Here is a 27,954-nt window from a genome sequence, read left to right as displayed (position 1 = left end):
GATTTTAGTCCCAGCCTTAATCATGGCGGAATCAGCTGGAGAAGCGATCGAAGTGCCAACAAAAAGAATCAAATTCGAAGATGCCGAGAAGCTGTTCTTCCAAAATTTTCTGTATAGACGTGAAAATCAAAGGACTTTATTGTCTTTACGAAATAACGCTACTGAGGTGGCACGAGGACTGTCTGATATGACCGTAACGTTTTTGAATGTGAAGACTGAAAATGCTTGCGGCTCGACTAGTTTTACCAACGCTACTTGTGAAGTGGCCAGTATACTGGAACCTGCAGATGGTGGCAATAAAGAGACAATTGTGTTGCCTTTAGGGGCACTTTTTAAAGATGGAATGCAAACTATTTTGCAGTTTTTGAATAAGAACAATCCATCCATACCACAAGATGTAGCGAAAAGACGAGCTTTAAAAGATTTGCTTACATTTCTTCATATTTCTTCTGGTAAGTACAGTGCTTTAGGGTATTCTCGATATCTACGTTATAGGGTAAATCCAGTTTTCCGGTATTACCCACCAGTAACACCCGTTCCCAGTTTTACGGTGAGTGGGTATCAGCCATTACTCTGTACTGTATAGCGGTAGTGTTTAATATTAGGCAGTGGCTAGAGAACCGGAATCGGTTCCCTAGACTGCGATCTTATTCGTCCGGAACCAGTTCTCTAAGCAAATTACCATGCATAGGCTAGGGAACCGGAATTTTATTTCTATGCATAATGCTGCCGAAATCCACTTTGTTTCTGGTTATAACACACTAAATAGTTGTTGTTCTTTATTCTATATAAAATTGACCTATTTCCAATGACCGCAGCACACATCAGGACCCATTTTAAATTTCTGTAACTTACATTTTCTTGAAGAATATTGTCAGTGCTAACTAAAAATCAAAAGAAAAGTGGGGGTCATGTTTGATGCAAGAAAAATAATTTCAGTCAAACACACAAACTGCAAAATCAGCTAAAAATGAGACCCCAAATTATACTGGTGGTGTATGATCTAAGTTTCCATGCAAAATTTTGTCATGGTGTTATTTCATGATCAAAATGCTATCTTCATGTCAAGCATAGATCTGTCATGTGATTTTACCAAAAAAATTGCAAAGAAAATAAGGAAAATAGCTCTACACAGCGAAAAAACTGAGGACTATTTGTATCCGCCATTATGCGACTACCATTTTTTTCGCGCCATTTTTCTGTTTAGTGTCTGTATGCCTATAAGAAAAACTTTTTTCTGACAGTGTGCCAATTTCATTTGAAATGTACAAGAAACCCAAATGCATGAAGAAATCCAAGGTTTTAGCTTGATATCAACAGTTTCCAGGTTTTTATGGCATTTTCAGTACCATAAGACAAAGCGTCAGATTTTGTCAAAAATAGCTGTCGCGACATAATGTTGAAGCAGTTACCCTAAATTCAGCCTTGTTTTGCCCTGTTTTGACATTTTCTACTCTGATCTGCATGCAAATTACACATTTAAACTGTTATATATCTTCACTTTTACCTCTGATGGACAGAAAATAGCAATCAGTAGCCTATAAATATGCAGTTTATGAAAAAAATACACCCAAAACAGTGAAAATGTGATATTTTTGGGTTTTATCCTCATTTTCAACAAAATTGCCATTAATTTGTCATTTTCTATCAAATTCTAATCAAACTAGCCCATTTCCACCATTATCTGGCCAGATTTCATTTTTAGCTCATCTGATTTTTTGAAAAAAAATGATGAGTTATTGTCATCACTTGAGCGGTTGTCGGCGTCGGCGTCGGCGTCGGCGTCTGCGTCGGCGTTGCCTGGTTAAGTTTTATGTTTAGGTCAGCTTTTCTCCTAAACTATCAAAGCTATTGCTTTGAAACTTGGAATACTTGTTCACCATCATAAGCTGACCCTGTATAGCAAGAAACATAACTCCATCTTGATTTTTGCAAGATTTATGGCCCCTTTTGTACTTAGAAAATATCAGATTTCTTGGTTAAGTTTTATGTTTAGGTCAACTTTTCTCCTAAACTATCAAAGGTATTGCTTTGAAACTTGGAATACTTGTTCACCATCATAAGCAGACCCTGTACATCAAGAAACATAACTCCATCTTGCTTTTTGCAAGAATTATTGCCCCTTTTGGACTTAGAAAATCAGTTTTCTTGGTTAAGTTTTATGTTTAGGTCAGCTTTTCTCCTAAACTGTCAAAGCTATTGCTTTAAAACTTGCAACACTTGTTCACCATCATAAGTTGACCCTGTACAGCAAGAAACATGACTCCATCCTGATTTTTTCAAGATTTATGGCCCCTTTTGGACTTAGAAAATATCAGATTTCTTGGTTAAGTTTTATGTTTAGGTCAACTTTTTCTCTTAAACTATCAAAGCTATTGCTTTGAAACTTGCAACACTTGTTCACCATCATAAGCTGACCCTGTACAGCAAGCAACATAACTCCATCCTGCTTTTTGCAATAATTATTGCCCCTTTTGGACTTAGAAAATCATTTTCTTGGTTGAGTATTATGTTTAAGTCAACTTTTCTCATAAACTATCAAAGCTATTGCTTTAAAACTTGCAACAGTTTTTCACCATCATAAGTGGACACTGAACATCAAGAAACATAACTCTATCCTGCTTTTTGCAAGAATGATGGCCCTTTTTAGACTTAGAAAATCATGGGTAGGACAATATTTCTATTACACAAAAAAAAAATCAGATGAGCGTCAGCACCCGCAAGGCGGTGCTCTTGTTTACCAATGTCATCTTATAGGTTATAACACACTAAATAGTTGTTGTTCTTTATTCTATATAAAATTGACCTATTTCCAATGACCGCAGCACACATCAGGACCCATTTTAAATTTCTGTAACTTACATTTTCTTGAAGAATATTGTCAGTGCTAACTAAAAATCAAAAGAAAAGTGGGGGTCATGTTTGATGCAAGAAAAATAATTTCAGTCAAACACACAAACTGCAAAATCAGCTAAAAAATGAGACCCCAAATTATACAGACTTTATACTGGTGGTGTATGATCTAAGTTTCCATGAAAAATTTTGTCATGGTGTTATTTCATGATCAAAATGCTATCTTCATGTCAAGCATAGATCTGTCATGTGATTTTACCAAAAAAATTGCAAAGAAAATAAGGAAAATAGCTCTACACAGCGAAAAAACTGAGGACTATTTGTATCCGCCATTATGCGACTACCATTTTTTTTCGCGCCATTTTTCTGTTTAGTGTCTGTATGCCTATAAGAAAAACTTTTTTCTCTGACAGTGTGCCAGTTTCATTTGAAATGTACAAGAAACCCAAATGCATGAAGAAATCCAAGGTTTTAGCTTGATATCAACAGTTTCCAGGTTTTTATGGCATTTTCAGTACCATAAGACAAAGCGTCAGATTTTGTCAAAAATAGCTGTCGCGACATAATGTTGAAGCAGTTACCCTAAATTCAGCCTTGTTTTGCCCTGTTTTGACATTTTCTACTCTGATCTGCATGCAAATTACACATTTAAACTGTTATATATCTTCACTTTTACCTCTGATGGACAGAAAATAGCAATCAGTAGCCTATAAATATGCAGTTTATGAAAAAAATACACCCAAAACAGTGAAAATGTGATATTTTTGGGTTTTAATCCTCATTTTCAACAAAATTGCCATTAATTTGTCATTTTCTATCAAATTCTAATCAAACTAGCCCCTTTCCACCATTATCTGGCCAGATTTCATTTTTTACCAATGTCATCTTATAGGTTATAACACACTAAATAGTTGTTGTTCTTTATTCTATATAAAATTGACCTATTCCAATGACCGCAGCACACATCAGGACCCATTTTAAATTTCTGTAACTTACATTTTCTTGAAGAATATTGTCAGTGCTAACTAAAATCAAAAGCAAAGTGGGGGTCATGTTAGATGCAAGAAGAATAATTTCAGTCAAACACACAAACTGCAAAATCAGCTAAAAAATGAGATTCCAAATTATACTGGTGGTGTATGATCTAAGTTTCCATGAAAAATTTTGTCATGGTGTTATTTCATGATCAAAATGCTATCTTCATGTCAAGCATAGATCTGTCATGTGATTTTACCAAAAAAATTGCAAAGAAAATAAGGAAAATAGCTCTACACAGCGAAAAAACTGAGGACTATTTGTATCCGCCATTATGCGACTACCATTTTTTTTCGCGCCATTTTTCTATTTAGTGTCTGTATGCCTTCTTGGTAAGTGTCATGCATATTATTTACTGGTACTGATGATAAACCCGAACAGAAAATGAGGTTTTTTACCTGTAACTTTTTTATTTCTGCAAATTGAAATCAATGGTCGGTATCAAAATAAAGCTTAACCTTTGCTGAAAACTTTACATAATTCAAATTTTTATTTAGTAAGCAAACTCACACGAAGTGAGGACCTGAAAGGGGTATGTAAAAGGAAGTGTCTAGGGGTACGGATCCGTACCTCTAGAATCTGATTCTAGAGGTACGGATCCGTACCTCTAGACAAGCCTGTTAGGTGTTTTCTAGGGGTACGGACCTCCGTTTTTCTAGAGATTAAGGGTCATTTACATTTCAAATTTTGTTGAAAATGAAATAACAAATAACATTTCACCAGAATTCACCTTAAACTTGGATCTAAATGGTTTACAGATAACAACGTTCATCCGATTTGTTACATTTTCTTTCGGAACGTAAATAACCGAGGAACACCAAATAAATCACGAGGATTCGAACTGGCAGAAAAAAAAGATATAAAGCTTAAACAAAATAATGTTAAATATGTTGGGGAAAAAACTGTTTTTAATTGATAATTAACCCTTAGTGTATTTATGTTTTTCACACATTTGGTAGCCGTTACGAGATACATGGGGCGTTTTCACAAACAGTTTCTTTTACTTACATTTGTATACATTGTAATGTCTCTTAATTGATTATTAAACAATCAGTTCCGTGCCGATTATCATTATACCTTGTTAAATAACAAAATGAATTGGTGCATATTATTATACCTAATATTTATTTTTTTTTTTTGCTGAATTTGAAACAGACTTTATTTAAGGGATAGATTCATTCATTAATCTAACTGTTATCAACAGTTTATTTGACAACAAACTAATCGGCACGGAACAGTTTATTCATTTGGAAATCCTCGGTTATTTAGGTTTTGAAAGAGAAGGTAAACAATCGGGTGAACGCTGGTATCTGTAAACCAATTAGATCCAAGTTTTAAGTGAAGACTAGTTAAAACTTATCTGTTATTTCATTTTCAACAAAAAATAAGATATAAATAACCCTAAATCTCTAGAAAAAGGAGGTCCGTACCCCTAGAAAACCCCTAACAGGCTTGTCTAGAGGTACGGATCCGTAAGGGACTTTATGAACGCTGACTGATGATAAATTCGAACCCTTTGTCATCTACAAAATTTTCTTGGTATTATTATATTGAAACTTTCCCCAAAAAGCTGCAACAGTCATTCCTGGTCAAGTAATGAAAAGTTAACAAATGTCAGGTCTTCATGTTTTGACAGTGAGCATGCGCAAAAAAACACCCTCTTCCCCAGTAATTTTGGATAAATATGTTTTATACAAATTTATGTTAGTCATTTATTTATACAGAATATTTACCAATTTTGTTTATGTTTACACCAGTTGGTGTTGTAAGTGGAAACTGTTAGATGGTGTTCAGTTTTATAAATAACCGATTGTAATCGAATATTTCCAAGGTGTTCGACTTTATCATCTGTCCGGGTTTATCATCAGTACCAGTATATTAATTAATTTTACGATGCCCTTGCATTTATCTGCGTTTAAAAGTGTACTCGCCGCATATATACTGTCTGCCGTATTGGAATGATATAAACTAGTACGAATGAATGCATGAAAACTACTTTGCAGTTTTTAAATGTTATTAGATTTTGCTTTAAACTTGTACTATGTTTAAATTATTTAAATATAAAATAATACTGGTTTGTATTTGTGTCATTACATGTTTATAGATGAACAAATTAATTTAATTGCCCCATAAAACATCATACAGATTCTTTGATCACTTTAAATACTGGTTTGTAACACCTCGGCATTTCACGTTCAGAGATATGTAATCAATACTAATTAACAGAAATTACTTAATTTGTTTTAATCGTTTCTTTTATTGTCTTATACCTTTTAAGTTTAAATTTCAAGTTTATTTCGGCTCCAGTGCCGACGATTTCGCATTCATTCGTACTAGTTTATTTTATCATTCCAATATTATATGGCGGACAGTATGCGGCGAATACACTTCTGGAGACACAGTAAACACAAATAAATAAAAGGGCATAGCTTGCTGAAATAGTAAAATTAATTATCTTATTAAGATAAGAACATGCACATGATACTTACAAAAAGAAACAAAGTGAATTTCGACAGTTTTATGCATAGAAATAAAAATTCCGGTTCCCTAGCCTATGCACGGTACTTTGGCTAGAGGACCGGTTCCGGACGAATAAGTTTGCTGTCTAGGGAACCGATTCCGGTTCTCTAGCCACTGCCTTAATATTATCGCTTTTTCAAGGTTGAAACAAAGAGAATGAATAAAAAAGTATTGCAGATTATCATAAAACATTGTTGTCATTAAGATTTAGCAAAACTATCCTCAAAGTTTAATTTATTAGCTCACCTGAGCACAAAGTGCTCAAAGGTGAGCTTTTGTGATAGCCCTGTGTCTGTCGCCGTCCGTCATCATGGTCAACAATTTGACTGTTAACACTCTAGAGGTCACAATTTTTTCCCAATCTTAATGAAACTTGGTCAGAATGTTACTCTCAATAAAAAGGCATTGATTTGCTGATTTGCCAAATAAAACTGTAAATAAAATTTTGGACAAGTTCGATATTGGGTCATCTGGGGTCAAAAACTAGGTCACCAGGTCAAATCAAAAGAAAAGCTTGTTAACACTCTAGATGTTACAATTTGGGCCCAATCTTAATGAAACTTGGTCAGAATGTTACCCTCAATAAAATCTTGGATGAGTTTGATATTGGGTCATATGGGGTCAAAAACTAGGTCACCAGGTCAAATCAAAAGAAAAGATTGTTAACACTCTAGAGGTCACAATTTGACCCAATCTTCATGAAACTTGGATAGAATGTTACCCTCAAGAAAATCTTGGATGAGTTTGATATTGGGTCATCTGGGGTCAAAAACTAGGTCACCAGGTCAAATCAAAGGAAAAGCTTGTTAACACTGTAGAGGCCACATCTATGACTGTATCTTCATGAAACTTGGTCAGAATGTTAATCGTGATAATCTTTAGGTCACGTTTGAATCTGGGTCAAGTAGGGTCAAAAACTAGGTAACCAGGTCAAATCAAAGGAAAAGCTAGTTAATACTCCAGAGGCCACATTTATGAGCATATCTTCATGAAACTTTGTTAGAATGTACATCTTGATGATCTTAAGGTCCAGTTGGAATCTGGGTCATGTAGGGTCAAAAACTAGGTCACCAGGTCAAATCGAAGGAAAAGCTAGTTAACACTCCAGAGGCCACATTTATGACCATATCTTAATGAAACTTAGTCAGAATGTTAATCATGATTATCTATAGGTCAGATTCAAATCTGGGTCAGATGGGGTGAAAAACTAGGTCACTACATGTAGGTCAAATCAAAGGAAAAGCTTGTTAATACTCTAGAGGCCACATTTATGACTGTATCTTTATGAAACTTAGTCAGAATGTTAATCCTGATGATCTTTAGGTCAAATTTAAGTCTGGGTCATGTGGGGTCAAAAACTAGGTCACCGGGTCAAATCAAAGGAAAAGCTAGTTAACACTCCAGAAGCCACATTTATGACCATATCTTAATGAAAGTTGGTCAGAATGTTAATCTTAACGATCATTAGGTCAGATTCAAATCTGGGTCAGGTGGGATGAAAAACTAGGTCAAATTAAAAGAAAAGCTTGTTAACATTAGAGGCCACATTTATGACTGTATCTTCATGAAACTTAGTCAGAATGTTAATCTTGATGATCTTAAGGTCAAGTTCGAATCTGGGTCATGTGGGGTCAAAAACTAGGTCACCGGGTCAAGTCAAAGGAAAAGCTAGTTAACACTTTAGAGGCCACATTTATGACCATATCTTGATGAAACTTGGTCAGAATTTTAATCTTTATGATCTTTTGGTCAGTAGGTCAGGTGAGCGATACTGGGCCTTCATGGCCCTCTTGTTTTTAAAATTTTATCTTTTATTCTACGCTTCCGTTGCGCCATACCAAAGGTGTGAAATTATTCGCATTTTTCAAGGTTAACAAATTAATTTTGCAAAAATTTTGTTGCCGAGGTCGTAAAATACTATTTTCATTGTGAGATAGTAAGAACTTTCCTAAAATCTTATCTTCTGGCAAAAATAATCACTGATATTGTACAAGGTCCTTATATCGGTTAATCTCGCCAGCCCCCCTAGCTGACCCTATTTACGGAAATACCAGAAGACAGGATTTATCCTATAATGTCGATATAGTCATATTCAGATTTTAGGGTATTAGAGGATAGGTTGATAAATTTTGTATTTAGACTTTAATTATTACATAAATTTTAATAGTATTCTCTTACTGGCATGCAGACATACATTTTAAATGTTTGCCTGTTGTAGTATTTATGTTATGTCATCAAATGGAATCGAGGCTATCCCTTACTGACTAAATCAGTGACTGTGCACGTGTAAAACACATCAGTAAATAAAAAGTATCTGATAGAAATTTAAAAAGCTGAATGTTTTTGAAAAGAGAATACTGTACATTAATTACTATTCTGATTTAAAGTGACAAATCATGAGAAATTTGTTTAGATGTGGATTTTAAACTAATAATGGAAAAAAATGACCAAAGCTATAACAATAAATAAGATAAACTCATCTCAGTGGCATACACCCTAAACCAGCACATATGTAAACAATGGCATTCAGAGAAAAAACACATGAAAAATTAGTTAGCTATCCGCTATACCCTAAAGCACTGTAGGTGCACTGTATATAACAACACTCCTGGTGGTTCATGCCGTGGTTCATGCAAATGATCGAGGAAGTGTACAGCTGCTTTTATCAGCTTGTTTTGAGTATCCCAACGTCATGTGTTCTTGACATACATGTATTCTCGAGCTGTTATGAAAATGGCCTGTATATTTTGCATGCAAAATAATCATCATGTACAAGTAAATACACACGAGTGTAAACGTGTCTGCCATTTAAAAATAAACAGTTTACTTCAAAGTTCAAGTCAAAGCAAGACAGTTTCAGTCTGATTTCAAATTATGTAATTAAACCAGAAAATCTTAATATAAGTTTTAACATGGTTTAAAAGTTGGTATATATCCATAAATCTTCCGTCAAGCATCATTACTGCTATCAAAATTTCTGCCTTGGAAGTCAATCAAAATAAACCTTGATGACATAAACCTGCTCGATTTCCACTGTAAGAGATGTGGACTTTGTAAAGTAGCAATAGGCATGATTACTGTCACAAACTGACATACGGGCCTCAATGTATCTGTAGTTTAAATGCAGGTATTGCATCATCTTTTTGTAAACTTTTGAATTATTGAGGTAGATGTCAGATTTTACGCATTATACCTCTCATGTTTTTCTGTTTTTCATAACTTAAATTTCCTTGTAAATTTTATTAAATTCGGTTCAGTAATAAGAAAGTTGATATTTTATAAACTTCAGTAATTTATGTTTTTATCCCCAAAACCAGTATAATGGGCCTTAAATTGTCCAATTCCAATTCGCGCCAAAGTAGTCAGCTTTCCTGGCTATATCGTGATTCCCATGGTAATCGAGATAGTCAAATTTCACGGCTATGCCGTGAGTCCCATGAAATCCAATATTTGGCGGGACATAACACTACAAATAGACTGGACTAGATATGCCTAGTGCACACCATTTTCAACATTATACGTCAGATTGATTTTTCTTGGTAGAAATTTTGCTCCATCGAGATAAGAAATTTATTTGTTAGATTTTTAGCTCGACTTTTCGAAGAAAAAGTAGAGCTATTGTACTCGCCCCGGCGTCACCGTTGGTTAAAGTTTTTGATAAAGTCAAGTATCTCTGTTACTTTCAAAGCTATTGACTTGAAACTTAAAATAGTTATTTACTATCAAAATCTACACAAGGAGAAACAATTCACATAACTCTGGTTTGAATTTTGACAGAATTATGCCCCTATTTAACTTAGAATTTTTGGTTAAAGTTTTTGATAAAGTCGAATATCTCTGTTACTGTCAAAGCTATTGACTTGAAACTTAAAATACTTATTTACCATCAAAATCTACACCAGGAGACCCAATTACCATAACTCTGATTTGAACTTTGACAGAACTATCATGCCCTTTTTAACTTAGAATTTTTGGTTAAAGTTTTTGATAAAGTCAGGTATCTCTGTAACTGTCAAAGCTTTTGACTTGAAACTTTAAATACTTGTTTACCATCAAAGTCTACACAATCCCCATAACTCTGATTGAATTTTGACACAATTATGTCCATTTTAAAGAGAATTCCTATAGTTTTTTTTCTTTCATAGAATTTTTTTTAATTCCCATATATGATAGGAAAATTTGTGCTGAAAACAATGAACAAATAAAAACAATAGGTCACCAGGCTTGTTTTTGTGAAAAATTGTTTTGAACACACCCACTGTTGCTGAAACTGCTAGCGATTTTTCAACATTTTCATAATTTTCTGCTTTTTATACGCCTGTTTGAAAAACGGGACGTATTATGGGAACGCCCCTGGCGGGCGGGCGGGCGGGCGATTTGGCGGGCGGGCGGGCGGGCGGCGTCCACAGACCTTGTCCGGAGCATATCTTCTACATGCATGAAGGGATTTTGATGAAACTTGGCACAGTTGTTCACCATCATGAGACGGAGTGTCATGCGCAAGAACCAGGTCCCTAGGTCTAAGGTCAAGGTCACACTTAGAGGTCAAAGGTCAAATTCAAGAATGACTTTGTCGGGAGCATATCTTCTTCATGCATAGAGGGATTTTGATGAAAGTTGGCACAATTGTTCATCATCATGAGAAGGAGTGTCATGCGCAAGAACCAGGTCCCTAGGTCTAAGGTCAAGGTCACACTTAGAGGTCAAAGGATACAAGAATGAAAACTTTGTCCGGAGCATTTCTTCTTCATGCATAGAGGGATTTTGATATAATTTGGCACAAATGTTCACCACCATGAGGCGGAGTGTCATGCGCAAGAACCAGGTCTCTAGGTCTAAGGTCAAGGTCACACTTAGAGGTCAAAGGATACAAGAATGAAAACCTTGTCCGGAGCATGTCTTCTTCATGCATAGAGGGATTTTGATATAACTTGGCACAAATGTTCACCACCACGAGACGTAGTGTCATGCGCAAGAACCAGGTCCCTAGGTCTAAGGTCAAGGTCACACTTAGAGGCCAAAGGTCAGATACAAGAATGACATTGTCCGAAGCATTTCTTCTTCATGCATGGAGGGATTTTGATGTAACTTGACACAATTATACACCATCATGAGACGAAGTGTCATGCGCAGTTCCCTTCTTTCGAATTACTTCCCTTTGTTGTTACTATAAATAGCTTATATTGTAACTTTTTCATTACTAGTCATAGGGAAAAATCGAGACCACTTTTCTGTAGTACAATATGCATGCTACATCCAATTTTGAGGTGTATTTTGACCAGTCTCTACCTGGTAAAGATTTTTGTGAGGTCTTACAATTTTTTTTTTATTTTTTTTTTTTTTTTTTTTAAGATTTACTTCCCTTAGTTGTTACTATAAATAACTTATATTGTAACTTTTTTATAATTGACCGTAGGGAAAAACCCAGACCACTTTTCTGTGGTACAACATAGATGTTACTTTCGAATTTTAGGTGTATTTTAAGGTATCTCTACCTGGTAAGGAGTTTTTTTGTGGACTTAGAAAAACAAAACACTTAGTTATAACTAAACAACCACAAAGTTAAAATTCCATTTGCAAATACAGGTGCTAGAGTAAAGAAATTTGCTGTGACGGGCGTATATTGTGACATTCTTGCACTCTTGTTTATAAATACCAACCAAAATATACATCAACACAGCACAATAAAGTTTTTTTCTTTTTACAGATTTTATCATATACTTATTTGATATCATAGTCATATGTGTAATACTCTATCCTTACAATAATGGGTACAAATGGAAAAAAATACTTTTTCATATTTACTTTTGTGAACTTTTTTCAGTGAAAAATACCTATAGGGAAGAATATTTTTTTAAATTTTGAAAAAATTCTTTCATAGAATTTTTTCCTATTTTTCTTGTATATAGATAATTGTATTGTGAGCATAAAAATGGCTAAAAATGTATGGGTCACCAGGCTAAATTTTATGTTAAGACCGCTAGAATACAACACCTGTTCGGACGGAAAATGGCGCGAACCTGGCCAAATTGATTACATGTATGTCTGCTAGAAGTTAAAAAAAGTTTTAAAATTCTTAATTCTTTCTATAATTGAATACTAAATAATCTGAAAGGTGATATTGTTTTATCAGTACTAAGTCAATTATCTTACATTATATGAACAACACTGTCTTTATACCAAAATGCGATTTGAAAACACAACCACAAAAATTGCAAGATACCTGTCAGGCATGATACTTGTCAATACAACATAAACCAGTATCAATATTTGATTATTGATAAAACTTATCAAAAATGTTATTTCATTCAAGATTCCTCTTATTTAAGACTGTCTGTAACATGTTTCAACAAATGTTGACTTCAGTTCAGTTTTCCATAGAAAGTGTTGGCTGCGCAGAAAGATGCGCATAAAAAACTATCGGAATTCCCTTTACACTTAGAATTTTTTGTTAAAATTTTTGATAAAGTCAAATATCTCTGTTACTATTAAAACTTTTGACTTGAAACTCGAAATATTATTTACTATCAAAGTCTACACCAGAAGACACAATTCCCATAACTCTGATTTGATTTTTGACAGAGTTATGTCCCTTTTTAACTTGGATTTTTTTTACTGGCAAAGCTCTAATTCAGAGTCAAGCACTGAGAAAAGTCGAGCGCGCTGTCTTACGGACAGCTCTCGTTGTATAACTTTTGAATTATTATAATATTATAATGGTTGTTGATTTGTTTTGGTAGTTACTGTCCCCGGTACGTCCATCCTGTCACAGGATGAAGAAAGATGAGAAAGAACTGAACATCTTTATTTTCTCAGATATAAATCAGGGCTCTCTGTAAAGAAAATATTTTAGCAGAAAAGTGTTAATTTTTAAAAGAAGTTCAGGCTATAGCCTTTTGATATGGTATGGGTAGGTTATGAAAAATATACAGCAAGTTTTCGAATTAATTCAATTGTCACATAAGTTGCTGGGCAACCATATCGTTTGTGCATACCTATTGTTTTAACCCTTTCGCTGCGGGGGACCCGATAACGTTATGTACACTGTATTTGCCAAGGCACTTTCCTGGAAATCGCCTTAGTTTTGACAGAATAGTTTAGAGGCTTTATTGTTCACAGAAAGTATACAAAATCTATAATTTTTAGAAAGAAAAATAATAAATGCATACAGATGAACAGATCTATTCTAAAAGAAATCTTGTTTTACTTTGAAATATGCTGACGTAAATGTGAGACGGGTATACCCGTCATACATGTAGACAGTGAAGGGCCTAGATGGTGAAGAATCACCATAAACAGCTATAAATTTGCTTAGTTTGTAAATCTTTATTTAGAAAACAATGCAATATGAAGTACCTTATCGAATCATCGACGTTTAGAGGGAATATTGCAGTTGTTTTGTCTACTTTACCCTGCAGCTGAATCGCTGTCCACCATTTTGAAATGTGGAAATTTACCAGTCGCTTAGGTCATTGTGGGCTTTCCTATGTACAGTATTCTAAAAATACTACAGCAAACACAGATGGAAAACATTCTTTTAATATGATTGGTTGTTCTGGGATTAATTCATGTGACGTCATTTGAATTGTTTATATGTTGGAATGTTGGGAAATCCCAAGACGGGTAAACCCGTCTTGTAGGCAGATAGGCTGACATAGAAGTGGGACGGGTATACCCGTCTTGTAGGCAGCGAAAGGGTTAATTTAGAAATATTAAAAAAATAGTGTTAAATTCCATTTTTATAAAACAGGACTGGTGCTATTTCCAAATTATATACTTTTTGCAGTGACATAGTTTCACAACAGTGATTTTAACGGTAAACGGTAAAAATATCAGTTTGTAACTATAGCTCGGGAATATATGACAGGTGATTCCTGGAACTAGAAAGTAGGTCAGTGATAAAGTGTGTTACTTTGAGCTTAAGAAAAATAGAATTGTGTAATTTTTTAATTAGGATGATCAGTAACATGAGGAAGGGATAAAATGTGAGGAAATGGTGATTTGAAAGATGAGTTTATCTGATTTATTTTTAAAGTATGCCTGTTTTTGTTATACTGTCGCCAGTCTGTCGGGAACACATGATGCCAGGATAGTAAAAGAGTATACACTAAAACACATATTAAAGTGAGTGTAATTTCACTCACATGCTTGGGTTCAGAAAGGCTAGGTGAGCAGCTCTGGACCCTATGAAACATCTTGCTTAACTTTTTGTTAAGATACATTCTGTGTGCATAGCTTTCAAAATCTATAGGTTGTCAATGTAGGACAATATTTTAAAATATAGCATACTAATTTGGTAATTTGCATACTGTGGGCAAATAATCTGTTTGGACTCGAATGAAACATCTTAGGTATTGTTTAATCATATTTTAATTTATTCGAGTATACTTTCTTTTTTGTTTAAAATATGTATTTAGGTTTAATATGAATATTTACATGGACAGTAACCTTACTCATCTGGCTTTAATATCAGAATGACTTATTTTATGATCTGATATTTTATAGTTTTCATCCCTTTAAGCCTTACCAGTATCTGCATTTCACTGTAAGGAAATCCTGTTTCAGTAACAGCAGACTGCCGATGTGACACTAAGTTACAGAAATAAAACACAAAATATACATTCATAAAATGTCAGTGAGGCAAGTTTATGCTTTTATGTCAACATAAATTCTTTATCAGAAATGTAATCATAACAAATTAATACTTTGTACATGTACCAGAAAACGTTCCCAGTGGATTTTGATTGGGTATTTCCTAACAGAAATATGCAGAATAAGTTTGGACATGACAGAGACAGCCACTGTCAAAAGTTATCACGCTGTCCTGAAACATCCTTTTATTTGGACTACATGGACAGGTAAATGGCGTATTAGAAACAAAGGGAAGTAACTCTGATTATCAGAACCCCAATGAGTAATTTCTGTTACTGCTGAAGCTGCTAGTTTCTGCAGGAATAATTAATTAAGTCTTCACAAACACTTTTTGATTTTCATTAAAACAAATTAAATTATGTGATGAAATGGAATTAATTGTTTTTGTTCTTTTTATATCTCAAAGAGCAAACACATACATTAATATTTAGAGGAAGGAGTGTCCATACTATTACTAAGTAAAAGCCAGGTGTTTATCTTATCTAACAAGATGAAGGCAGTATCCGGGGACTTTTAACAATTCTAACCAAAAAAATAATGTTAAAGTCAATGTTTCCAAATATATATATATCTCTCAGATGATAACTTAATTTGATCACAATTGGTTTTATGGGCGTATATATGCATTGGAACTGAGTCAAATGGCGTTGTAAACAATTCTCTACTGTGTAGCCTATATATAAGATTTAAACACCATTCATTGCATTTTCATTGTACCTAGTCATTAATTTATAAACAAAAATTAAACAGAATAAGTTGTAATTAGACATATACGAATGTTATTAGCTCCACTATTCGGAGAATAGATGGGCTATTCTACTCACCCCGGCGTCGGCATGACCTTTCTTGGTTAAAGTTTTTCGGCAAACTTTGTTTTTCTGTCATATCTTTGTTACTTTTGCATATATCTTACTGTAACTTCACATAAACATTGTCCAGCATACAAACAAAGTATGTGCAGGGGCTGGGCCCATGATATTTAAGGTCAAGATCACCAAGGTGTTATACTTAGACTATTAAATTTTGTAAATTAAAGTTTTTCGGCAACCTTTCTTCTTCTGTCATATCTTTGTTACTATTGCTTATATCTTACTGTAAGTTCACATAAACATTGTCCAGAATACAAACAAAGTATGTGCAGGGGCGGGGCCCAGTATACCCAAGGTCAAGGTCACCAAGGTGTTATACTTAGGTTATTTTTAAGGTTAAAGTTTTTTGGCAACCTTTGTTTTTCAGTCATATCTTTGTTACTATTGCTTATTTCTTACTGTAACTTCATATAAACATTGTCCAGCATACAAACAAAGTTTACGCAGGGGCTGGGCCCATTATACCCAAGGTCAAGGTCACTAAGGTGTTATACTTTTGTTATTTTTAAGGTTAAAGTTTTTTCGGCAACTTTTGCTTTTCTGTCATATCTTTGATACTATTGCTTATGTCTTACTGTAAGTTCACATTAACATTGTCCAGCATACAAACAAAGTATGTGTAGGGGCTGGTCCCATTATACCCAAGGTCAAGGTCACAAAGTCGTTATACTTGGAATTATTTTCATGATAAATTTTTTTGAAAGCTTTGTTTATAGACATATCTTTGGTACTTTAAAAGGTAATGACTTGAAATTAAAAATATTTCTTTATAATCATCATCTGCATGTGTGGCTACAATCCCCATAACTCTTATTGTATTTTTGACAGAATTCTGCCCTTTTCACACTTGATATTTTTTGGCAATCTTCGCTTTTTGGATATAACTTTAGTACAATATAAGATAAAGACTTGAAACTTAGATTTATCTTTATCATCATCATCATCAGCATGTGTGGTAACAATCCCCACAACTCTTGATTTGTATTTTTGACTAAATTATGCCCCTTTCATACTTAATTTTTTTTGACAAACTTTGTTTTCTGGACGTCACTTTGGTACTATATAAGATAATGACTTGAAACTCAAAATATATATTTACCATCATCATTAAATTTGCATGTATGGTAACAATACCAGTAACTCTAATTTGTATTCTTGACAGAATTATGCCCCTTGGTGTATCTTCCTTTTAAAAGTGGAGGTCTCTTATTGAGACATATATTCATTTTACTGTCAAATCGACAAAAAGTGGAGTGCGCTGGCTTACAGACAGTTCTTGTATTATATATGAAACAATGAAGGAATATTATTCAGTTTGTGAGTTTGTGCAACTGAGTTTTGTTTTTGATTTCACTCAGCAAGACTGGAGTTATAGCCCTTGAATTAGTTAAAAATGTGCATTAAGGGCATAAATGTTTGCGACATTATGTATCTCTAAAAGCATTTGACCAAGTCATAAAACATTCGAGTGGCTGCTTTTTAATTTTTTACTTTTGCAGCTCCCGCAGAATGACCGTCACAATATAAAACAAACTGTATACGTCGAATTAGTTCGACTATGTAGACGTTGACAGTGTACAGTACATTTGTAGCGGTTTTCATATCAGGTGGCCTCGATAGCTCAATTAGTAGAGTGTTGGCACAGTAAGCCGAAGCACAGGTAGTTTAATTTTTTCCAAAAAAATCAAACCTGTCTGTGCGTCCGTCCGCAGCCATTTCTCAGTAACTAGCAGGTAGATATTCGGTCACTTCCCAGTTGCAAAACAAGATTATTTTTCCCTGAGAAAGTCGTCCCAAAATGGAAAAAAATAATTTGGCAATTATATTTCACAAGTAAGAAAGTAATTTAGGTAAGGAAACCACCAAAGTTCTTCTTCTGTTAGAGACATCAATAGTCACAGCAAAAGGACCTTCTTTCATGGTTATCTGCACATCAAGCTTGTTATCCCCCACCGATGAAATCTGGAGGGGGCTATTGAAATGGCGCTGTCCGTCCGTCACGTCCGTGCGTTCGTCGGCAGCCATTTCTCAGTAACTAGCAGGTAGAATTTCATGAAACTTGAAATAAACATAATCCAACATACTGCAGTGATGCTCGTCATGTTTTTTTTCCCCTTAGTGTTATTGCCCTTGATTTAATGAAAAATGCCCCAAAATGTCCGTCTGCAGCCATTACTCTGTAACTAGCAGGTAGAATTTCATGGAACTTGAAATAAACATGAACCAACATACTGCAATGATGCCCGTCAAGTTTTTTTTTTGAACGGTCGATTTTCCTTAGAGTTACTGCCCTTGATTTAATGGAAAAATCCACGTCTGCAGCCATTTCTCAGTTAAAACAAGCTGGTAGAATTTTATGAAACTTGAAATAAATATGAACCAACATACTTCAGTGATGCCTGTCATTTTTCTTTAATTTGTCAATTTACCTTAGAGCTATTGCCCTTTAATTGTTTAAAAATCTACAGATTTTTACATAACAAACCATCCAATTGGTAGAATTTCATTAAACTTCTGTCATTCTTTTCCATGAACGTTTATTATAAACATGTGAAGTTGTGTACCCACACCTGGTCACCACCTTGCCTTGGTCACACCCCCTCCCTCCCCCCCCCCCCCCCCCCCCCCCAAATTAAGATAATTTTTCATTCCTTTTTATTATTTTTTTCTTCAAACCTTCCATGAATATTTATCAACATGCAAAGTTGTACCTTTCCCCAACCTCACTCCTCCACCCAGTCATGCCCACCACCCCGATCATGCATCACCCCCCATACCCACCTCACCCACAAATGTTAAAGTTTGCGTACCACCCCAAATCCCCAAAGTCCATTGAGATATTGCTTTTATATTTTGCATACTTGTTTACCATCATGACCCCAGTCTGTTAAAAGGAGGAGGCAACTCTATCAAGCATTTTGACTGAATTATGGCCCCTTTTCGACTTAGAATATGCTTATTGTAATGTTAAAGTTTGCATACCACCCCAAATATTTTCAAAATGAGATATTGCTTTCATATTTTGCGTACTTGTTTACCATCATGACCCCAGTCTGTAAAAAGGAGGAGGCAACTCTATCAAGCATTTTGACTGAATTATGGCCCCTTTTCGGTTTAGAATATGCTTATTGTGATGTTAAAGTTTTACTCATAGCTTATATTATACTATCAAGCACTGAGAATAGTCCAGCGCGCTGTCAACTGACAGCTCTTGTTTTTTTATATTTTTTTTCATTTTTTATTTTTAATCAACATGTGATGTTTTGTACCCTCACCCCGTCACTCTCGTTCTTGATGTGGGTGGATTACTGAAATCGGGTCAAACCATGATTGAGTTTCACAGCATTATTTTAATTTGTTGATCTATACAGGGCATTGACCTTAATATGCTTGCTGCTGTATAGTCAAGTTTTGTCAATAGAGCAACAAACTCTCATGTTTATCATAAAAATACATTTACAGTATTTTTGCTCAGTTTTTGTGCTTTTTCAGGTGATCTTTGGTTGTGTGAAATACCAGAATCAGGAAAGCGGTTGACAGCCAGATTAGCACAGCACTTGATAGCCCCTCTGGCACCAGAAAAAAATATTTTGTTTAACTCAACGTATATAAACGACATTGAAAACTGCTGTGATAGCGTACATCCTATATATGGTGAAGCTGGAGATACATCCTTTGGTGTGTTCATTTTAATATGCTAATATCATTGAATATATTATTATAATAGGAGTGAGCTTGTGGGTCGGTCGGTCAGATAGTTTTCATGGTTTCCGGACAATAACTCATGAAAGGCTTGACAGATTTTATTAATTTTTGGTACACGTGTAACATCATAAAATACAGGTCAAGTTCCATTTTGGCTACAAACCACCAATTTCTTGATGTAGATTATGGCCTCTTTCCAACTACGTAGAATTTGCCATACTTCTGTGACAAGGCCATATTGTGGGGGTGTCATTCGTCACTCCTGCGACAGTTCTAGTTACAGTAATGACGCAGAGATAAGGAAAGGTTGCAAATTGTGATGATTTGCACACTAGCTGGAAGAAAATCTTATTAATTATGCCCCCCTTCGAAGAAGGAGGGATATATTGTTTTGCAGATGTTGGTCGGTCTGTCGGTCGCTATGTAGATCAATCCGTTTCCGGATGATAACTCGAGAATGCTTAAGCCTAGGATCATGAAAGCTGATAGAGGGGTTGGTCATGACCAGCAGATGACCGCTATTGATTTTGAAATCGGTATCTCAAAGGTCAAGGTCACAGTGGCCCAGAACAGTTAAACAGTTTCTGGATGATTACTCAAGAACGCTTTAGTCTAGGATCATGAAAGTTGATAGGGAGGTTGGTATTGACCAGCAGATGACCCCTAATGATGTCATTATAATAATAATGTCAAAGGTCAAGGTCACAGTGACCCTGAACAGTTAATTGGTTTCTGGATGATAACTCAAGAGTGCTTTGGCCTAGGATTATGAAAGTTGATAGGGAGGTTGATCATGACCAGCAGATGACCCCTATTGATTTTGAGGTCAGTAGGACAAAGGTCAAGGTCTCAGTGACCAGGAACAGTTAAACGGTTTTCGAACGATAACTCAAGAATGCTTTGGCATAGGATCAGGAAAATTGATAGGGAGGCTGATCATGACCAGCAGATGACCGCTAATAATTTTAAGGTCATTAGGTCAAAGTTAAAGGGTCTTATTGGTCAGGAACAGACTTTTTACGTTAAACCATTTCCAGACAATTACTTGTAAGCGCTTGGGCCTAGGATCACAAAACTTGATAGGGTGATTGGTCATGACCAGTAGATGACCCCTATAGATTTTGGGATCAGTAGGCCAAAGGTCAAGGTCACATTGACTGGAACAGTTAAACTTTTCCAGACAATACCTTCAGAACGCTTGGGCCTAGGATCACAAAACTTAATAGGGAGGTTGATCATGACCAACAGATGACCTCTGTTGATTTTGAGGTCAATAGGTTAAAGTTCAAGGTCACATTGAACCAGAACAGTAGAACTTTTGTTTACAGTGAGCAAAAAAATTCTGTTCCTTGTGCAATGACTGAATGCATCAAGGGGGGCATTTCGTGTTCTACGAGCTCTTGTTTGATTAAAATTGATTTATGCCCTGATTTCTTCCAGTATTGAAATGTCCCATAATGGCCTTTTTAGTGTCTGCACATCGAAAGAAAGATTTCCTTTGACATAGACAATATATATTTAACATTGAAAAACAGCCAAATCTTAGTTGCAGCGACTTTTTAGCGTAGTTGTAGCGGTGATGCTTTAAATAAAATTAGCTGTAGGAACATTGTCAGTTACAGTAATTTTCTAAAGCCTATATTACGCCTTATAAAAAATAAATTATTTATCTTTAGCTTGCCTGAACTTTGTTAAGGGTCCGGTAAGCTATTGGTATGGGTGGATGATGCAGCTTTCAGTGTCGGTCGTCTAGTGTCAACATTTTTAGCTTGACTATTCAGAGAATAGGTAAAGCAAAGCTATTGGACTCACCCGTGTGTCGGTGTAGACATCCCGATTTGGTTAAGTTTTTATATGTAAGCTGGTGTCTCAGTAACCACTTGTGGGAATGGATTGAAACATCACACACTTATTAACTGTGATAAACAGGTTTCATAACTACATGCATATTTTGCTTTTTTACAAAAATATGCACCTTTTTAGCTCACCTCAGTCAAAGGCTCATGGTGAGCTTTTGTGACCCCTCAATGTACGTCGTACGTCGTGTGTCGTGTGTCCATCGACATTTTCTAAAAACATCTTTTTGAAAACCACAGCAGAATTACACGAAACTTCACAGGAATGATCCTTGGGTAGCCTCCTTCCAAAATTATTCAAAGAATTGAATTCCATGCAGAACTCTGGTTGCCATGGCAACTGAAAGAAAAAACTTCTTGTCCAAAACCATTGTGCCTAGGGCTTTGAGACTGGTATGTAGCATCATCTAGTGATCCTCTACAAGGTTGTTCAAATTATCCCCCTAGGGTCAAATATGGCCCGCCCCGGGGGTAACATGGTTTATATAGACTTACATAGGGCCTAAAGCAAATAAATTGTGACATTTTGTCAAAAAAATTATTGTCTTTAAATTAACTTTTTTCAGTTTCATTTTATAGCAAAACCATCAAAGTTTATAAAAAATGTTAGGTTTTAGAAAAGTAATTGACCGTTTTGAAAAAAAAAAACAAGGATATTGTCAAAATAATACAAAAATTAAAGACTACTTGGTAAAGTTGCATTGAAAAAGCTCACAAAGTGAGTGATGATTGACAGCAAATACACTTATTCTAGGGTGCATATGATTTGAACAAATGGATTTCTGTGTTTTACATGTGCCATATTTGCTCTCCAGTATTTTTTTTTCAGAATATTTCAGAAAATGAATAGGAGAAAGTCATTATAGGGAAAATTTTGAAAATCTTCTTATACAAAACCACATGGCCTAGGGCTTTGATATTTGGTATGTAGCATCATCTAGTGGTCCTCTACTAAGATTGTTCAAATTATCCCCCTAGGGTCAAATGTGGCCCCACCCCAGGGGTCCCAAGTTTTACATAGACTTATATAGGAAAAAAAGTGTAAAAATCTTCTTGTCTGAAACCACAACACTTACACCACTTAGACCTTTGATATGAAAATTTGGTTTGTAGCATTGTCGTATGGTCCGCAACCAAAATTGTTCAAATTGTACCCCTTGGGTGAAAAGAGGCCCTGCCCTTGGGGTCCCAGGTTGTACATAAACTTATATAGGAAAAAGCTTTAAAAATCTTCTTGTCTGAAACCATACGACCTAGGCTTTTGATATTTGGTATGATGCAAAAATTGTTCAAATTATGCCCCTGGGGTTAAAAGAGGTCCCGGCCGCCCCGCTCTGGGGTCACTTAGTTATTAACTGTCAGGGGTGTAACTGTTTCAAGTTATCGCATTTGAGTTATTGCTTATATTTCCATAACTTGTTTCAGTTATCATAAAATATTACAAAGCCCTCCTGTGCCAATTCCTCATTTTGAATGTGACCAATGCAATTATTTTCTGATTGAATCTTTGAACTCTTATCTTTCCAGCTATGCAGTAAAAAAAATTACGGCAAGGCTGATCATGTTTTATGCAAAAGGTTTAAAGCTATAAAACTCTCAGCATCCCATTATGCTTATCAGGTCATGATCAGACTAAAAGAGAATTTGATTATCCACAGATTGCTACTTATTTCACTGTTAGGTCACTTTGTGAGAACAGCAAAAAGACTTTTTTTGAATAACTTACCTGAGTTAACTTATATTTTATAACTAATACAGGTTATAAAATGCTTGAAAAAATAACTGAAATAGGTAACATAACTTAAATCAGTTACACCCCAAACTGATTATGTGAGTTATTTAGGAAAAATACTTAAAACATCATCCTGATCCTACTTCCAAGAATGTTTAATTATAATTACCTGATGACCCCAAGTAATATGATGTCACTTGACTGACCTTGACCTACTGACCTACTTTCTTGTTTTTTAAGATACAGCCTTGAAATTTTGATGACATACACAGTTTTGCACACAAATGGTAAAACTGAATTTCATTGACCATGATTGTGACGTACTGACTTTCTTAATCAGTTTGACATTTGAAACATGTAGCTCATATTACTCAGGTGAGCGATCCAGGGTCATCATGACCCTATTGTTTAAGATACAGCCTTGAAATTTGGATGACATGTACAGTTTTGCACACCGATCTTAAAACTGACTTTCAGTGACCATGAATTTGACCTACTGACCTACTTTCTAATATTTTAGTATCAGTGAACATGTGGCTCGTATTACTCGGGTGAGAGATTCAGGGTCATCATGACCCTCTTGTTATATGTATGCTGATATCTAAGTACCTGCTTATGGGAATGGATTGAAACTTCATACACTTGTTCACTGTCATGATCTGACATGCACTGCATAGGATCCATAACTCTACTTTGCACTTTTACCAAATTATGCCCCCTTTTTCCACTTAGCAGTTTGGTAAGTATTTTTGGTTCAGTTTTTGTATGTAAGCTGGTATTTCAGTACCCACTAATGGGAATGAATTGAAACTTCACTCATTTGTCCACTGTCATGACCTGATATGCTAATATGCATTGTACAGGTTTCATAACCCTGTTTTGCATTTTTGAAAAATTAGGCCCCCTTTTCGACTTTTTTATTAGCTCACTTGTCACATAGTGACAATGTGAGCTTTTGTGATCACCCTTTGTCCGTCCGTGCATCCATCCATCAATGATTTCTTGTCTGCACGATAGTGGTTTCATTTATGACTTTATTTTAACCAAACTTGCACATGACTTGTATCACCATAAGATCTCGGTTCTTTTCTTGAACTGGCCAGATCTCATTATGGGTTACAGAGTTATGGTCCCTGAAAGGGCCAAAATTAGCTATTTTGACCTTGTCTGCACAACAGCAGCTTCATTTATGATTTTATTTTAACCAAACTTGCACACAACTTGTATCACCACAAGATCTTGGTTCCTTTCTTGAACTGGCCAGATTCCATCATGGGTTCCAGAGTTATGGCCCCTTAAATATCCAAAATTTGCTATTTTGGCTTTTGCCGCCATATAGAGACTTCATTTATGGTTTGATTTGATACAAACTTCCAAAATATCTTCAACAACAATAAATCTTTGATTCCATGACAAATCTGTGAGATCCAGCTGTAGGTTCCAGAGTTATTTTATATCTGATTATCTCCCCTGATCGTAATCAAAATAGATTTATATCCGTAAGTCCTTATAGGACTTATTCGAAAATTCATTATTGTCATTAATTGGACTGAGACAATCAGAGTAGATAACTATGGACTGATTTTATGGCAAATTACCTCCCTTTATTTCAAATTAAAATGGGTATATCTCCATAACTAATGAAGATACTGATCTGAAATTTCATTTATGTCAGCAGATGGACATGGACAATTTATGACAAATTACCTCCTTTATTTTTTATCTAAATGAATACACCTAAGCAGCTTCTAATGAGATTGGTTTGAAACGTTATTTATGTCTCCCATGGTAAGAAATAGTCATATTAGATAACTCTTGATATAACATTTATCAATATGAATACTTTACTAATATATTGTTGTATAGGCTTGTACTCTGTATCTTCTACGTGCATATATCAATGCATGATGACCTCCCCTGATTTTAATAAAAATGGATTTATCTCAGTAAATATTAAAGTGGAATTATGCGCATTTTTTTTTCAAGTAAAAATGCAGCTGAAATAGATGTGTGTGTAAAAAGGGTGGAGGATATCATGGCTTTTAACCCAATATACCAAACTCTTCTTGTTACCAGTACGAAATAATAATATTCCATATATGAATTTTCTTATTTTGACTGGGGCAGTCTTTTTAAGAAAAGTCAAACTGCATGCAGGAGTTGCTTCCCTTCAACTTCAGAAATCTCTACCTATAGGTAAGGGAGATCACTGCGTAGAATATTGAAAAAAGAACTATTATTTTATTAGTCCGATTTCTTTATTTCTAAAGCATCAACTTCAAATACTTATGTGGCATTATCATTAATTTAACACATTTAAATGCACAGCAACTGAAAATTGCTTTTATAAAACATTCACCAAAAACACACTATGTGCAGTAAGATGCACATAATGCCACTTTAATAGAACTCATTTGAAATTTCATATTTGTCTTTAGTTGGACAGGCAATCCGGGTAGATAGTTATGGACTGATTTTATGTCAAATTACCTCCCTTTGTTTCAAATTTAAATGTGTGTATCTCAGTAACCAATGAAGATACTGATTTGAAATGTCATTTGTGCCATCAGATGGACTCGGACAATCAGGGTTGATAACTTGACTGAATTTATGACAAATTACCTCCCTTTATTTTATGTAAACGAATATATCTCAGCAGCATCTAATGAGATTGGTTTTAAATGTTAAGTCTTCCAGGGTAAGTAATAGTCTTATTAGTACAAAAATGCAGCATTTGAGCTAGGACCATCAAACTTGGTACGGAAATTGGCCCTGACTATGTCAAAAGGGACTGTTACAAGAAAATGTTTATCCTAATGATATTTAATGTGTATGCCTATGTGCTCTAAGTCAAAACTTGATCATATAATTTTTAGCAATGGTACTCATGTGAGCGATATAGGGCCATCATGGCCCTCTTGTTCATTCAGTTGACAAGGCTGTTGAAAAGTTGAGGGTTGCCGTCCTCCGACAGCTGTTGTTGTTTATACACTTTCTCTGAAACTATTGGTCAGAATTACACCAAACATGGTCATTAGCTTCCCAACAAGGACCTCTTTCAATTGTATTCAAAAGTCTTAGCTGTGTCCCTTTTAGGGGGTGTTGGAGATAAAAATTTTAAACAAACTGAATGACTAGATGGATATTCACCAAACTTTGTATGTAGCATTCTTGTGTGGTCCTCTCAGTTTTGTTTAAAGGTTCTAGTTGGCCTTTTGTTAGTTTTTGACTGGGAGTTGTGAAACTTAACTGGAATATACTTCAGCATGTGAAATTGTGCTCCTGGGGTTTTGTTTGGGAGTTCACCAGAGTTATGGCTTTTGACTTGTTGAAAGATATGCATAAAATGCTTAAAGTTTGTGTTGCATATTTGTCTCAAAACATTTCGAATCATTCTTATTTGTTGGGTAATTTGGTCACTTGGTTTGAACCACAGTTGAACCGCATCTCCTCAGAAAGAACTTGTCAAAATTTGATGAAACTTTACAGCAATAAACCCTTCCATGGTACTCTATCAAAGTTAAGGTCATTACAAAATTAGGTCACAAGACTAAAAACAGAAAATCTTTTAAGTTTTCTTCTTTGTAACTACATGGCAGAGTACATTCAAACTTTACTCAAACAAGCTGTAAAGGCCTATAATGGGCCTCTTATTATATATTTAATATTCATGGGAAAATCTGTTTTACAGGTTGTGTTGATGGCTGGCATGGTGAGGTAGATATCCTAACTGCAGATAGATCAGTAGCAGTCTCAGTCTTAGATGAGAAAGATGATGAAATACCTACAACAGTTTCTGATTCTTCACTTGACAACTCCTTATTTATGGACAGGCTACGGCAACAGATGTTATCAGAAACAATTGTGTTTTCATTTTTACTGTTTAATGAGACTGGTGGCTCCTTGAAGAATTATTTAGTGCCTACAGTAGGAATCAGTACTGAGAAGTTGAAGATTTTTTTCTATGACTGTGTTGAAGATATTCTTCTTGAAGCATGTCCTACAAACCTATTTTATACAGCTCCATCTGATCGGCAAATACATACAAGAGCAGTCCTTATGCTGTGGTTGACTCTGAATTATGAGATTTTTTGTACTGGAGTACCAGATGTTTTAAAAAGAAATAAGTCTGACTTTTTTCGAAAAATTGGTCATGAAGTTCACGAAAGGTATCGAAACAATGTTTCAAGAAATTTTCATGGGAAGCCTAAAGGAAGCATGAATGATGTCTACACTGGTGGGCAAAATGCAAATCATGGAATTCTGAATGAGGCAGAACTGGAAAAACCAACAAACAAAAGCATCACTTTGTTCTAGTTAAAGTTGTTGTAGTTTTTTTTTGTCAAATTATTCATTAGGTCCGACATGAATATCATGGTTACATTAAGAAGAAAATTTGTTATAGAAAAAGTCCAAAGTATTTGGAACAAAAATTTCAGTTAAGAGATTGGCAAAAAGTTGATGGATGTCATCAAATTTGCAGTGTTTATTTAACTTTTATACATGTAGTATGTTTGCATTAAAAAGATTTGTGAAATTAGTTATTTTTCCAAAGATAACGTTTGTTTCTATTCCCAGAGGCTTTGCTTTTGAGACATGTTTGACTTACAGGATTATGTCCTGAACATCCACATTTGCTAAATGTAATGCTTTTTGACTTGATTTCATTGTTACATGAATTACATGAACTATGATGCATAACAGGAATTACATGATAATTAGTGCTTAATCT

The 27,954-nt window shown here is 35.0% G+C and overlaps 1 protein-coding gene across 1 annotated transcript; it reads left to right on the top strand.

The window, feature by feature from the left end:
* The first annotated feature begins 2 nt into the window (after positions 1–2).
* LOC123529741 (uncharacterized) lies at positions 3–27,951 on the top strand. Its single transcript, XM_045310256.2, has 3 exons — positions 3–452; positions 19,422–19,607; positions 26,914–27,951. Exons 1-3 carry the CDS (start codon positions 23–25, stop codon positions 27,537–27,539), a joined length of 1,242 nt encoding a protein of 413 aa, XP_045166191.2. The 5' UTR covers positions 3–22; the 3' UTR covers positions 27,540–27,951.
* Positions 27,952–27,954: the final 3 nt, after the last annotated feature.

This window comes from Mercenaria mercenaria, chromosome 13 (genome assembly GCF_021730395.1).
Source record: "Mercenaria mercenaria strain notata chromosome 13, MADL_Memer_1, whole genome shotgun sequence".
In the NCBI taxonomy this organism is placed as follows: domain Eukaryota; kingdom Metazoa; phylum Mollusca; class Bivalvia; order Venerida; family Veneridae; genus Mercenaria; species Mercenaria mercenaria.
The sequence above is the reverse complement of the archived record's forward strand: the minus strand, read 5'-3'. Positions and strand labels throughout refer to the sequence as shown.